The sequence below is a fragment of the Pholcus phalangioides genome, unplaced genomic scaffold, assembly GCF_987345545.1.
Source record: "Pholcus phalangioides strain wild (caught in Gottingen) unplaced genomic scaffold, Ppha-v1.0 ptg000008l_1, whole genome shotgun sequence".
NCBI classification, from domain to species: Eukaryota; Metazoa; Arthropoda; class Arachnida; order Araneae; family Pholcidae; genus Pholcus; species Pholcus phalangioides.
The window spans coordinates 51,475,001-51,490,499 of record NW_028301601.1 but is presented as its reverse complement, the minus strand read 5'-3'; the positions used below and the strand labels follow the sequence as shown (position 1 = coordinate 51,490,499).

Genomic DNA, 15,499 nt, shown 5'->3' with positions numbered 1-15,499 from the left:
CAATACGCGCTTTACTCGACGCCGGCTCTCAAGTCAGTTTTGTCAGCAATGGGGTGGTAGACTCTTTACGACTTCGGAGAGACACTAGCGTTCCTATTGCAGGACTGAATGACTCTATTCTGAACATAAAGAAAAAAGTGACAACGCTAATCGCTAACCGCGAAGGGGACTATAGCAAGCCTATAGAAGCCTATCATACTTCAAGCATCTGTGTTTGGTTGGATAGTAACAGGGACATTCCAGAATATGGTAACCTATAACAATCTCCATTGCCATTTAACGAGTTATCGGGATGAGGTTGAAAAGGGTTTGGCAAAGTTCTGGGAGCTGGAGTCAATCGGGATAATGGACGATCCTAAATTCAAGCAAACCGACGAGGCCAAACAGTTGTTTGACAAAACAGTCTGTTTCAAAGACGGACAATATGAAGTTAGCCTACCATGGAAGAGAGATTGGACAGAGCTAAGTGATAACATTGGTGTCGCAGAGAAACGATTACAGAGCCTTCTCAAGAGAATGCGGTACGACCCGACTTTGTTTGCTCAGTACCGTGAAGTACTAGACAATTACTTGGATCAAGGGATTATAGAGAAAATACCAGACGCGGAGAACATTGATGGAAAACCAGTATACTATTCGCCACAACATCGAGCAGTATTTCGAGCAGAAAGCGTCACGACAAAAATGAGAATTTTATTCGATGCAAGCTCTCACAAACCAGGTGAACTGTCCTTAAATGACTGCCTTTGGACAGGTGTTAACTTAAACCCAAACATTTTTCATTTGTTGACGTACTTTCGTCTCAACGAAACCGCGTTTCTTGCAGATGTCGAGAAAGCATTTCTACAGATTTCTCTTGCAGAAAAAGAAAGAGATGCAGTGAGGTTTCTATTCACCAATGCAAGGTGCATCAGCGATCATGCCAACGTGCAAGAGTTTCGATTCAAAAAAGTAGTATTCGGCGTCCATGCCAGTCCATTCTTACTTGCTGCTACGATCAAAACACATATAGAAAAACAACGCGACAATTATCCAGCTGCAACTCAAGTGCTCGACACCTGTGCTTACGTCGATGATCTAGTGGCTGGAGAAGACAGTGTGGCAGAAGCATTGCGAGTCTCTCGTGAAAGTAGAGAGATCATGAGAGGTGCCAACATGAATCTTCGTAAATGGATATCTAACGATCCTATGCTGATTCATCTATGGAAGAAAGAGGGATTTGACGTTAATCCTCAGCATACGGACGGCATCAACATGCACAAAGTTTTGGGAATGTCATGGGATGCTGCTCATGATTGTCTAGCCATGGATATCATCGACCTTGTGGAATTCCTGAAACAAAACAAAAATACGAAACGTTTCTTATTGCAAACAGCAGGTAGAATCTTCGATCCCATTGGGCATCTTAGCCCCTACACGATTAGGCTGAAGTGTCTATTCCAAGAACTGTGGCTTCGAAAATTGCTATGGGACGATGAGCTTCCAGCGGATGTGAAGGAGAAATGGATTCAATGGTGTTCGGAACTTCCCCGCCTATCCGAACTACAAGTGCCGAGGGTCATTCTCGATCTTTCTGAGGATGACTCGAGTGAAATAGAGATTCATAGTTTTTCAGATGCAGTCAAAGAGCGTACGGAGCAGCGGTGCACCTTAGAGTCCGTACCTAGAGACCATATTTCCGTGAACCTGATTGCTTCCAAAAGCAGAGTTGCGCTACTGAAGAACCTTTCTCTACCCAGGTTAGAGTTACTCGGAGCACTGTTCGCGGCAAGATTGAGAAAGTCGTGAGAAGGAAAAGACCACGTAAGACCTACTTCTATTCCGATTCACAGATCGTATTGTTGTGGATAAAGGGTTCAGTAAAAAGATGGAAACCATTCGTCGCAAACCGTGTGAACGAAAATCCAAACTTTGACAGAAAAAAACTGTTGGTTCCACTGCCCTGGGAAGGACAACCCAGCCGATTTGGTTACCAGAGGCATCAGTGCTGACGCTCTTTTGCACAGTGACAGATGGTGGACCGGACCGAGATTTTTGATGAGAGAAAATCTTGCTTATGAGGACTCACCACCTGTGGTTACCGAACTGTTTGAAAGTGAGTACTCCAAAGAACTCAAAAAATATTCGAACAGTAATTTTGAGGACACTAACTTGTCTTTGACTCTAACTACCAAGAGTTCTCTCATTGAATATATCTTAAAAATTAACAGTAGTTACGTCACAATATTACGTATATTGAGTTTTGTATTTAGATTTGCCTATAATTTGAAATCTTGTGAAAAACGAGCAGGTAACTTAATGAGACAGGAAATACAATTTTCTGAAAATCTCCTGATAAGAATCACTCAAGGGTTGGAGTTTAAGGAAGAAATTTAAAGGCTTAAGAGGGGAGAGGCCCTAAAGGGTAACTCCAAGTTAGCTTCCTTGAACTGTTTCTTGGATGATGATGGTATTTTGAGAGTTGGTGGAAGACTTCAGAATTCCGATCTAAATACCAACAGTAAATTTCCCATGTTATTGCCATCTAACCATCCTCTCACCATGATCATTTTGAGATACTACCATTTAAAGTATTTGCATATTGCTGCACAGTCGTTATTATATCATGTGAGACAAAAGTTTTGGCCAATCAATGGTAGAAATCTTTGTAGGAAGTTAGTACATGAGTGTCTTATTTGTTTCAAAAACAAACCTGTACTGCAAAGTCAACTTGGTTAGTGCCAAGAGCACGTGTGGTTCAAAATCATCCCTTCAATACCACGGGCATTGATTTTTGTGGGCCGTTCTATGTGAAATTCAAAAACCAAAGAAAGGGGGTGCTGAACAAAGTGTACGTTTCAGTATTCATGTGTTTTTGCACCAAAGCCATCCATTTGGATTTTGTAACTGATTTAACATCCCAATCATTCATAGCCAGCTTGAAACGTTTTTTCAGTAGGAGAGGAAAATGCTCCACAATTTTCACAGATAATGCCAAAAACTTTGTGGGTGCAAATGCTGAACTGAAACATCTCATGAAAAATCCCGATGAGGCTACCTAACAAACGAGAAAATTGACTGGAGGTTCATTTCCCCCCCCCCCCCAGATCACCCAATTTCGGGTTCCTTTAGGAGGCAGGTGTGAAGTCATTCAAATTTCACCTGAAGAGAATTGTTGGCAATGCAAACTTTACCCTCGAAGAATTTCTTACTATCATCTCAGAAATTGAAGGGGTTCTCAATTCAAGGCCACTAAGACCTTTGTCCTCAGAATTTGACAACTTTGAGACTTTAACTCCAGGTCATTTTCTGATTGGTCGACCCATAACTTCAATTCCTGAGCCTCAACTTATCAATATCAATGAGAATAGACTCAGCCAGAGGGTAACAAAATTTTCCCAACAAATTTGGAAACGAGATTACCTTAATAGCCTACAAGAACGGAACAAGTGGAGGTTCGCAAAGGACAATGTAAAAATCGGTTCACTTGTACTGTTAAAAGATGACAATTTACCAAGCACTTAATGGAGTATTGCCAAGATCACCGAAGTGTTCCATGGCAACGATGGAAAAATAAGAGTTGTAAATACACGTTTGCCCAGTGGCAAAATTTTGAAAACAAGTGTGAGAAATACTTGTGTTTTACATATTGAGTAAGAATTATTTTTGCATTTGTGTATAACGTGTTCTAATGTATTTGTATTGTATATTCATTTCATTCACTTATTCAGGACATTATTTTTTTATTGCATTGTTCATTCTTTTTTGAAAAATTTTGTAATTGAAGATGTATTGTATAATTGAAATTATGTAATTTCAATCGGCGGGAGTGTTAAGACCGCCAAGCTGCGCCATGCGCCAAAACCCTCCCACTGCGTGGGAGAGTTGCTGCCTTAGCACGAGAGAAAGAGCACGGGCCTTCCGTCGCTCTCTTGAGTAATGTTCTAATAGCATAAGAATAAAGTTGTTTAAGTTTTCAAAGCCTACTTCAGATACAGTCCACTTGCTAGAGTTTAGTGAAAATAAAGCAAAAACGTTCATTTTCATCTAACAGTACAATGAATTACCGGAAAACATCCTTGTATAGTTCCCCATTCACTTTTCTTAAAAAAAAAAAGAAATGGAGCCAAACTTTCCTACGGCGTGCAACTGAGCACCCACACACCGATTTTGATCGAATGCATGATAGACGTGAGAATTTTCGGTGCACTAAATACTAACGTTTAATCTAATCTGGAGCAAAAACGTCGAAACAACCCGAACAAGACAGGTGCTAAACTCCAATTTCTTCAGGGCTCTGTGAACAGTGCAACATTTCAGCATTTTGTCCTTTAGTTTACGAATTTCATGCTGGCTCAGTAAAGACGAATGCCCACTTCACCTGCGGTCTTCAATATTTCCAGTTTCTCGAAAATGGTGCACCAATTGTTGTCTTATTGGGCACAGAAACGTTTGGGAATTCAGTTTTGAACGCCTCACTAACGGCTTCAAACAAATGAGTTGAAAAAAATATTGTTTAATCATAAAAAATTCTTTGCTTCTGGCGAAAATCATCTTGACCATACAAGAAACGAAGAGCCATGAGGGTATCAGTATAAGCATGGAAAATGAAACTGTATAGTGCTTCTGTTTGATCAGTTTTATCGCACCACGGTCATTTTCTGCACACGAAGGCTAATTAGACCGGGACCTCCAATTTATTGCCGCTTACGAATGGCAGGTTTGTTTTTTTATACTCATCGAGAGGTTGGTGCGCTAACCCCTCGATGGGGGACTTCCCTGCGGTAGAAATTTTCTCTGCGGTCACGTCGCCGTTTCTGTTGTACCCCTGTGTCAGGAAAGTTTTCTGACAAGGACGAACCGGGTATCGAACTCGCGACACCTCTAAACATCCTTTCGTACTTGAGGCGAGTATCTTTCGGCCTGGGATACCGCGCCCAAGTGCTGCTGTCTACGAAAAAAAAACGTTTCATTTACAATCAGAATTCGAGAAATTAATTTTCTTATAACGGGTTGTTTGACTTTTGGATCACCCTGTACTTCCTACTTTCATGAAAAAACATTAATTGAAGGCAGGAAATGAATCTAATATGAATGAAATGCTTTTTGCATCTATGAGAACTTATTATCCCAGATACTATAAAGGGTTATACAACCCTTGCAGTGTAAATGACGTATAGTCCTCCTACCACGAGATGAGATTTGGCTACGGCACGTCACGTCAAACGATTCTATTTTATCCTGGAAGGACATGCCAATCGTGAAAGCTCAGTCACTGATGAACTTCTCAAAAAAAAAAAAATTGAATAAAATCATCCGACGTGACGTGACATGACGCAGCGGAAATTCATCTCGTGGTCGGACGACTATATCTGACGTCCACACGTTATTCGATACTTTTTTTAACCGGAGGTATCCGCGGTTCACCATTATTAACAAAGAATATGGATTTGATTCAAAAGTGTCAAAATATGAAGCTCTAATCCCATCTTGCTGTTATTATGTGTGCAGGTATTGGTACAGTAAAACCCCCTCTTGACGGTCACCCCGTAGCATGTGGTCAACGCTATTTTACGGCGAAATAAAAATTTCCAAGCTAATTTAAATAATGCACATCGAACCCTTGTTTAACGGACACCATTTTCATCAGACCAAGTACCCTGTCCGGAAACAAATAATTGCATTTTTGGTTCCAATAATCCTCACTTGTTGGTATCAAAAGTTTAAAATTTTGATAAATTTTTTAATATTTGGCTACTTTTGAATGATATTTTGGCTTGAAGTTTGTTAATGTTTGGCAACTCTGATGTCAGTTTATAATCTGAAATCACACGTGTATATTCCACACTGTTTAGCGCCAGCTCTAATATAATCGTCACTCTCTATCACTAAGATAAAAATTTGATGCCTCGAATACAATGGAAAACGTAAAAGCGGATTTCGTGCTCATACACATGAATTCAATGCATTGATTGAATACATTTTCCTATAAACTAAGTGGCGTAAAAAGTAATTCAGTCTTTCAGCTAAAAATACATTTTGAAGGAGTTGAAAAGCACTCAGAGAGCAAAATCCACCACAGAGCGACTGATCAGTTTTTCCAAAACACGTAAATTCAGTAACTTTGTACAATACAAGTATTCCTTCTGTAATTTTTGTAAATTTAAATGTGTATCTATGCAGTTATTCTGTATTTTTACGAATATAAACGCATCTCATATTGTCAAGATTCCATTCATATTCAAATAAAAAACCATTTCGGTTATGCTCATACTATACAATACATGTTAAACCGGAAACCTTCCCTGCTACTCTGATACGGTCACCCCTGTTTTACAGACAATTTTTTTGTCACGTGAGTGTCCGCAAAATAAAGGTTTTACTGTACTTCGATTATAATGCAATAAGTAAAAACATCCAAACGTAAACGGACATTTTTATTCCACAGACCCAACAATGTATTCAGTTTCTACATTGGTACAGCTGTTTGACTCGATAGATGTCGCTCTTGCTGAGCCCAGGTTTCTGGTGCTGATTGGGGATTGATTTCCCTGGTATCTTGGAAACCATCGTCTTCAAACCTGGACTCTTACTGAAGAAGTTGTCACCGTACAACATGATGGAATCGAAGTCGAACTTGTCGTACAATATGTTCTGATGAGGCTTAAGTTTCCTGAATGCATGTAAAGCAGCTGAAAGATAAAATTCATATTTATTTGTGTTCATATACAATGTTTACGACTTTCCGTACTCTCTGAGTAGTTTTTTTTCGGAAAATAGAATTTCTGGAAATGTTTTAATAGTTTTTATTTATTCTGAAAATTCTTTCAATAATTCTGGAAACATTATAATTAGGGCTGGTCCGATTAATCGATTAATCGGGTCGGTTAATCGATAAATTTTTAATCGCAGTTAAAAATTTTAGATAAGTTAATCGACTCGATCAATTCGATTGAAATTTTTCAAAAACCGATTAGATGTCCCAAAAATCATGTTTTATGCAGAACATTTTGGATAAGTGACAATATTTAAAAATATTTGAATCAATATTTTGATAAAATTAGATTCAATGAAAACTGAGGATTTCACTTTCAAAATGAGTTTGATGGAAGTGTAGGTGTCACTGTGAAATTTCTATACCGAAGGAGTTTTAAAAACTACCAAAATCTATTGTCTTCACTATGAACAGTGGTTTTTCGTATTCTTTTAAGCATCAGCTCATCTGCACACGAGTACTGTTGGAGAGGAGTTTGAAAACAAGCAATAGCATAATCGAAAGTAGTTCCGAAACCAGTGGATAATAACCAAAAATAAACAATTTTTTTAAAAAACGAAAAGATTCAAGTAAAATAATTACAGGTTCGGGCAATTATGTTCAGCATATTAAGTTGCTTGAAGTGGGCAGCCTTGATTTTCAACCTATTCCTATATTTGTTTACATCTACCGAATAGGTGAGTGAAATGAATAAAATGTCTTTTCAATGCAATGCTATAAAAATGCAACTCCTCTTAAACACATTATATCAAGGATTAACATTCCAGCATATATCAAAAGTTATCTGACGGACAGATCTATCGTTGATGATAATGGGAAAATACATAACTACAATACTGGAGTGCCTGAGGGGTCGGTCCTAGGGCCGACATTATGGAATTTGGCTATCAACGAACTCTTAAAAATCAACCCGCAAAAATATGTCAACTTACAGGACTTTGACGAAAGACGTTACTCTCCCTTGTTAATAGGACAGATACGGAAACCTGGCTGAGTTAGGATATATCGATGTTTAAGAAAAGGAAAATTCATCCCTGCCCTGAACCCGAACCCCGGTCTCTCGTTTGAAATTTTCCTTTCCTGAAACATCGGCATATTTTCACTCAGCCGGGTTTCCTTATCTGTCGTATTGTTACGATCTATAAATGATAGATGCCGCGATTTGTTCGATGGCTCTCAAATCTATCGAAATCTGTTGGCAAAGCAGATGATACCGGTGTAGCGCAAAGACGTGCGATTGGCGAACTGGCGGAGGGTTGACCGAGAACATTCCCGAAGGGTCCCCCCACTCCAAACGGTGGCGCTACACACATGGTACTATGAAATAGAAATTTGTGGAATATTCTTTTTCTCGAAGTTTTGACCAGCGCTATGAATAGTGAAGCGATCACAAGAGGAGAGACTGGATTAAAAGTCAGTTGTGATTGAACTTTGCGAGAAAGTTGTTATCTCTCTGATTAAGTTGTAAATACGTGTATAAATGGCTGTTCCGTAAATAAATCTTTGTTTGTCCGTCGAACCGCTTCTTGTTATGCAATCTCGAAGTCTTGTGGAAATTGTCCGGAACAGTATATATACAGGCGATTGCCGATGATATTTTGATAATGGTCTCTGCGGCAGTGCCCAAACAGTTTACAAAAAAAAAGACAAGTCATGAAAACTTAAGAATGGGCTGACATCTTTGCACTAAAATTCAACAAAGAAAAGTGCGTGTTATATCGATTTGTAAAGAAAAAGGGAAAAAGAGAGACCGTGACCGTGAACAAGTGATACAGAGCGCCAGATCAAATATTATTTAAATTTTAGATCCACATCTCCTTCATCATGGGTTTTCACTACTAACGTGAAACATTTTAATAAGACCTTATGTTATATTCTTATTCAATTTTACATATCTAAACCGCCCCCCCACCCCCAGATAATTGCAGCCCCTATATTTTCAAAATCTCCTTCCAGCGAGCCCTTCAGCCTTTACGCAGGATCGGTCAATCATTATTGCAGAATCAATCCTAAACAATCATGGTTGTTTTTTTTTCCTTCCTTCCCCCCCCCCCCCTCTAGACAGACAATGTTTTCAATCAAAATCTGTCCTTATTTTCTTATCAAAATCTATGATAAATTATCAAATCAAAAAATACATATGTTTTCTATATGTGAAAATAAAATATACTTAGATAATATAGTAATTAACTTTCTTACCACTAAAGAAAAGAATATAAGTTCTCTATATATGAAAAATAAAAGACACAACATTCCATAGTAATTAATATCATACTATTAACTAAAAATATTGTACACCAGTAAAAAGAGAGAAAGAAAGTGTTTGGCGACTGTTGGCCACTGTCTCTGGTGAGCCACCACAATACAAAAAAAAATTAACAAAAGACTTTGGTATAAAAGTGTTTTTTTTTTCAAACGCATTGCATTTGCCATGTACAGCCTGTGCATAACGATGTTGTCTATAACGATAACCCTGCTTATAACGATATATTCTTTGGTCCCGGCGTAATTCCTGTTCAATAGGAAATAGCGCAAATACTCAAACTATCTACAACGGTAACCTGTCTACAACAATATTTTTATTGTTCCCCTACAATAGTGGTTCTCAAAATTTGGAAGCCCGCGGCCCGGTACATCTCTTTTGCGTAAGTGAAAGGCACGATCATACACACAACCTACGAGAAATTAATGGGAAAATGAAACTGCGAATCACACACACGGCCCGGTGTGACTAGTGTTAGGGCCCAGTGCTGGGCAGGGGCCCGGCGGTTGAGAAACACTGCCCTATCGTTATAGACAGGTTTTACTGCACATTCAAATATATAAGGGACCAGAGGGTAAATCAATAGAAAAGAAACTAAATGCAAAAAAAAAAATAATCCGACGATTCTCCCACAATTGGGTGTTTCCCATGTATCCCACCAACAGAATTATTTAAATTGTCATTTTTCATTGAGTTTGCAAGAACGTGCTTTGCTTGTGAAACTTTTTTACGAACCCTGTGAATCCGCACCAGTGGCTATGTTGGGAACAGTACGAGCTTACGTTTGTAAACCCTCTGGTCACCTCCAGATGGCGAAACTGATCCGTTACATGACTTGTAACGCTTGTGCGTCTTCTTTTCCCTTTTATGTACTGTATATGTTCATTCGACGCCTACGTGTACGGATATCTCGCTTGTATTACGTAAAATAAAATCGTTTCTTCTACGCATTTGCTCTCCCAATGAAAAGCTATTTCGGCCCCGACAGGCTATGCCAGTGTTCGTTCTGCTTTTGATATTTTGCTTCCAACCATTTGTAGTAATTCTTCGAACTCTGTCGGAGTTAGTCCAGTGAAGTTTCGAAAACCTGAGACATCGTCTACTTTTAAACTTTCAAGAAATTCGATCCCAAATTTAAGACCATCTGCTAATGCATTCCGTTCCCCCTCCCCCACACCAACGTTTTATCTTCCTTTTATACTGGTTTTATGCTGATTAAAAACATTTTCTGTGCACAAGCAGCGATGCCACAGGTAGCAATTTCACTGTTAATGATGTTCTGCAGACCGAATGTATGTGGAGATGTGACAAAGTCAATAGACATGTTTCGAAAATTTTGCGCAACTTGTTTATCGACAAAATTATCGATTTGTTGCGCAAATTTTTGCTCAAAAAGTTTAGTGATTAGTTGCTCGAATTGTATACGAGTGTGGACGTACTTTCCTGTGGCCTGATGTTGTCCCAGAGGATACTGATAGAATCATCTCTGTCGGATCTCGAATGCTCATGGTAGAATCCCACTGCGTGCAACAGTTCGTGCACCACGATCGAGTGCAGGTAACACCCTCTACCAAGTGAAAGAGGTTGTGGTCTTAGGACCCGGCCGACGTAAGAGTAGCACCTGAGACAGAGAAAACATTCAAATTAACTTGTCAAGTCTGACACGATTTCTTAAATTTCACTGCAATATTTGTATGACAATATTGGATTAAAGTTTATTTTTGGACTGTTAAAACTGACATGTTAAACATGTTATATGCATAACATGAAATCCAACTTCGATATGTAACATGGGTTCAAGAGTGTACGCTCTTGTTACCTTAATCACCAGCGTATAATTCGATTTAGTCCAAGGCGGAAAAAGAAAAAAAAAAAATTACGGTGCTGTTTGGGGGCAAGCATCAATTTAGCGTCCCCAATTCTTAATTTCACAAAAAAACGGTAACCTTGGCGTGTTTTCTGGACCAGCACATGGAACAGTAGACCACTCTGCCCTATATGCGACACTAGTGTGGCGCATGATCTACAAATGCGAATTTCATTAATCAAAAATGAAATCGTAAGGAACGGAGATGTTGCTTGTCATATTTTAGTTGAAAAATTTCGAAATGCATCCAATCCCATGAATAAATCTTTAAAGGATATTACAGTACTCTTTTCAAAAGTTAAAAATTTTGTAATATTTATTCCCATTCTGACCTATTTGAAGGGGGGAAAACCACAGGTAAAAGACCTAGTGGTTCATAATCCATACCGAAAAGTATTTATTTTCTAACGTAGCTACAATCTCTGGATTATACGCAAAAAATACGGTGCAATGAACCTGCTGCGTCTTTGCTACTTCGTTGAAGGCGGCTGCACACGTAACTGCAAGCTTGACAGGTGAGCATGATTGGAATTTTTGCTCAAACCATACGCAAGAATAAGTTTGTACTTGGATTGAGCTCGACGAGAATGAGAGAGAGATGAGCTCACTGACCGCATTTGTGCTTGTGTACGAAAGAAAAACACCAACAAAAGATATAAATATCAAGCAGAGCTCACGGAACGATGGAAAACTTTTACAGGATAGGTGCGCACCTCCAGTTTCGCTTGCTCAGGCATGCCTTATGCCAGCATGCGTAATATAAAATCATTTAATCTTTAAACCACTTGTGCAAACGAAATGTGTTTGCGTAAAATTTTCTTACTGACACTAAATCCTGTTTGTGCAAAAAGATTGCGGTTGCATGCACGTCAAGCTTGCAGTTACATGAATGAATGCCCTTGCACCAAAGTCTTGGGTGCAAAGGCTGTCACACACAGGCGCAACTACAAGCTTTAAAATCATTAACCAATCCTTTTGCACAAACATGGTTAAAATTCATTTTGCCACCACTCGGTGGAAATGCTTTGACAAGCAACTGAGCTGTCAAAGCTGTTTACTCTTTTTTTTTTCCCCCTCAAAGTATACATAATATAAATTCATTCAATTTTCGAACGTCTTGTACTCTCAAAATGATTGCGCAAAATTCTCCAACAGACGTTCAAATATGCCATACTAAAAGATTGAATATGCATGCTTCTCAAGCTTGCAGCTACGTGTATTACCGCCTTCAGACAATAGCCAAGCATTTCAATGGCATATTTCTGCTAGTATAAGGATTTGAAACTAAATTCCGTATTCCGCTGATTTTTGTATATCTTTATAGTGTAAAGATAACCCACAACTTTTATCCGAGCGATGGCGATATCTTGGATTCTATTTATTGTAAAAGAAAAAGAAAGGTACCATTCTTCTTCGTTTAAGATCTTCCATAAGTGTATTAAGTTCATTTTTTCTTAAGGGGACATCTAGATGTTGAAACTAGATCGCAACTTTTGAAAGTTCAAAGGTAAACCCCATTTTTTTCCTTCCATATTTGGATTCGGTATCTCGAGAAATGCCGAAATACCACATTTCATCAATTTTGAACGAACGGTTAGTGAAATATAAATTATTGAAAAATGAGTGTCGTAATGTTGAACGGAAACATCTTGTTTTTGAGCATAATTTTTGAAATAATATTGGTATCTCATTAATTTTTATTTTACATGATAGATTCTAACGGGCCAAACATAATTTTGTCACTCATTTTGAATTTAGTTTTTTTTTTAAATATGAGTTATGAATTATTAAAATATATTTTAAAAATTTGTGAATGGAAGTATACATTAATTTTTACTTCATTCGAATCGGCATAGTCGAAAACCCAACAGAATTAATTTTCATTCCAATCTGACATCTATTTCGCGAGATATGAGCGATTATATGGAAATGACCACTTTTAGGGACCATATACTAGATATAAATTTGAAACTCATTGAAAAATTTCTCATGACAAATTATGCGAAAATGTTTAAATATGAAGCTCATAACTTTACTGAAATGGGTAATGTTTTAAGTATACGGTGATACGATGAATAACTCATCCGTCCAGGTTTTTTTTTTCTCAAACATTTTTTTTTCTTTTTAAAACTTCGAGTAAACAAATAAACAACGAAATTTTGAAATTTCTCACTATTTCAGAAATTCCTTCATTCCTTAGACAACATTCATGAGCTGCAATGGTAAATATAATAACGTGCAAAGAATACACAAATTAATACCGTACAATTAGATTGATGTTAATATTTACGGAGATAATAATCAATAAATAACGGTTCTCCCAATAGCGTAAAATCATCTTAGTGCGCGACAAGTTTAGGGTAGTGGCTATTGGTGGAGTTGTCTCTGCTAAAACCACGACATTTCGTTTCATCCGTATTTTTTTAGCACTAAAAATTAAGGAATTGCAAAATGAAACAAAATTATAATATAAAATAGTGCAATGTTCAACGGAAAATTCGTATATATTTTTTCTGAATTGGTGAAATTGTCGTCACAAACAATTGCTTTGTGACACATCGTTTAAAATTATTATGGTATAAATATTCGTTCAATCTCCGATATAAAGTCACTAAAATGAAGAGTAATAAAATAAAAACTATTTATTTTTTAGCAGCACTAAATCCAAGCACTCGCGTAGCATATGCAGTGTTTATCGTTCGAAACTAGTTTGGTGTGTGCTTTTCCCCCCTGCAATCAACCTTGAGAAATTCAGTTTCTCAACGTTGCGAGCGTCCCCAAACACATTTTCACTCATATCTCTCTCATTTTTATACTTACGGCGATGAAATTTAATTTTTACGGTAAATGCAATGCGATAAATCAGATAAGATGGAAAAAATTAAGGGTTTACATTGAAGATTTCGAAGTTTGAACAATAATAAATATGTTGATGACCCCTCATCAAGACAAATTGCACATATTCGGGTAGAAAATCGCAAACCATAATTTTTGGTGAAAACTGCTTCATTCTACAACTTTTAGAACCCAAGATGACCTCTTCGTTCGGTTAAAAGTTGTAGGTACTGTACCTCTAAAGATTTCAATTACGACGAATGATTTCACCTCAGAACTTCAAAGTTGATTTCAAATAATGATAGAAACAAAATTTTCATTGTATAATCTTGAAAAATTACCCTTGTCCTTCGAAAATTCGCAGGTAGTAAACATCGTCTGGAGTCGCTGGTCTGAAACGGATACACGTCCTGTCTGAGATGTGTTTCATTGCACCTTCGATCAGTGATGTCCTACTGGCTGGTGTCCAAAAGTATAAAAAAAATATTAATCATCAACTTGACGAACACACATTGGGACATGTAATAAAACTACAGATATTACATAACTGATTGGATTTTCATTTTTACCTAATTCCGGCATGATTTTGTAAGGAAGAGTATTGTTTGGCCATCTGTTCGCCAACGTCGTTATTGCATTTCGGTCCTAATAAATGAGACATCATTTGAGTACCTCATCAAAATCACAGTCAATGATGATTACGTGTCATTTTAAGTGACCATTTATTTTTCAATATTTTCACCTATTCGAAATTATGAATATTAATTCAGGCATAAAAACTCACGTCTTCTGGATCGATTCCCAAAATGTCACCTTCAAACAGATCGGGATTCATCATGGCCGATTCATCGAAATCATTCTCTGGAAGAGAAGAAATATACGCAATCAAATTCGGTTATAAAGACACCCCATAATGTCAGTAATTGGTGAACCTCGCTTCTAATGTGGATGAAAGCCCATTTACCACCCATATAACGGATCAGTTTTCGTCACAATTACTTCTGTTACGATATTTCCCCCCAAAAATTCCTAAAATGAGAGTTCATCATATTGAGTCTGCTGCCAAAACAAAATTTTGGAAACAAATTCAGTCATCTGCATAAAAAGCAAAATTCTGACCCACATGATTTTATGCAGTTGAATATCAAAAGTCAATACGGAGGCATTAATTTTCATGCTTGAGAAGATATAAATAAAAAGTTGAAATCAATGTTATTTCCAACTCAAAAGTAGGTCCGGCGAATTACTTCATATTCAATCTCGTGGGCTTCGTGTATCTCTAAGCGAACTCAATATTTCAAAAATCTAGAATTCTATACAATTTTTAAAATTATTCATGTGACAGAAAATCCCACCAAATTTCCACATTTTTACGGTAAAATCGGCAATTTTAACACTGATTTCTATGGGGATCACTTTTTTGCTGACCCTCAAAGCGATGCTGACGATTATTACGACGTCTATTCAAAAAGCTTCATTACTGAGAGTATTGAAAATGTGGCAAACCATTATAAAGGCACATACACATATAAACTATTATACAAGTACATATACTAACAGTATTAGAGAAGTGACAAACCATCGTGTAAAGGCATATACACGTCTGAAACGCATTGCTAGGGAACCACGGTAACCAAAGCAAACGTTCGGGAAGTGATTGTTGAGGCTCAAAAACCATTGTTGTCCGACAGTTTTTTGGCAATTTTGGGCATTTCCCCCTGCTCTGACGAAATTTTAAAGTAGCCTATCGTTCAAGTCGGGTCCCATTTGGTATATATGC

At 37.7% G+C, this 15,499-nt stretch overlaps 2 protein-coding genes across 2 annotated transcripts in view; one reads left to right on the top strand and one right to left on the bottom strand.

Annotated features, from left to right (window-relative positions):
- The first annotated feature begins 246 nt into the window (after nt 1-246).
- On the top strand, nt 247-1,788 carry LOC149084473 (uncharacterized). The gene has a single exon (XM_089235318.1). The coding sequence runs from the start codon at nt 247-249 to the stop codon at nt 1,786-1,788; it is 1,542 nt and encodes a 513-aa protein (XP_089091444.1).
- A 4,615-nt stretch (nt 1,789-6,403) lies between these two features.
- Nucleotides 6,404-15,499, bottom strand: part of LOC149084472 (astacin-like metalloprotease toxin 5) — an 11,627-nt gene continuing 2,531 nt past the window's right edge. The window contains exons 2-6 of the mRNA XM_089234886.1: nt 14,504-14,580; nt 14,289-14,364; nt 14,061-14,178; nt 10,457-10,638; nt 6,404-6,671 (exon numbers count right to left, since the gene is read on the bottom strand). Of these exons, the coding sequence (XP_089091012.1) occupies nt 6,442-6,671; nt 10,457-10,638; nt 14,061-14,178; nt 14,289-14,364; nt 14,504-14,580 (683 nt within the window). The 3' untranslated portion in view covers nt 6,404-6,441. The remainder of the gene's footprint in view (nt 6,672-10,456; nt 10,639-14,060; nt 14,179-14,288; nt 14,365-14,503; nt 14,581-15,499) is intronic.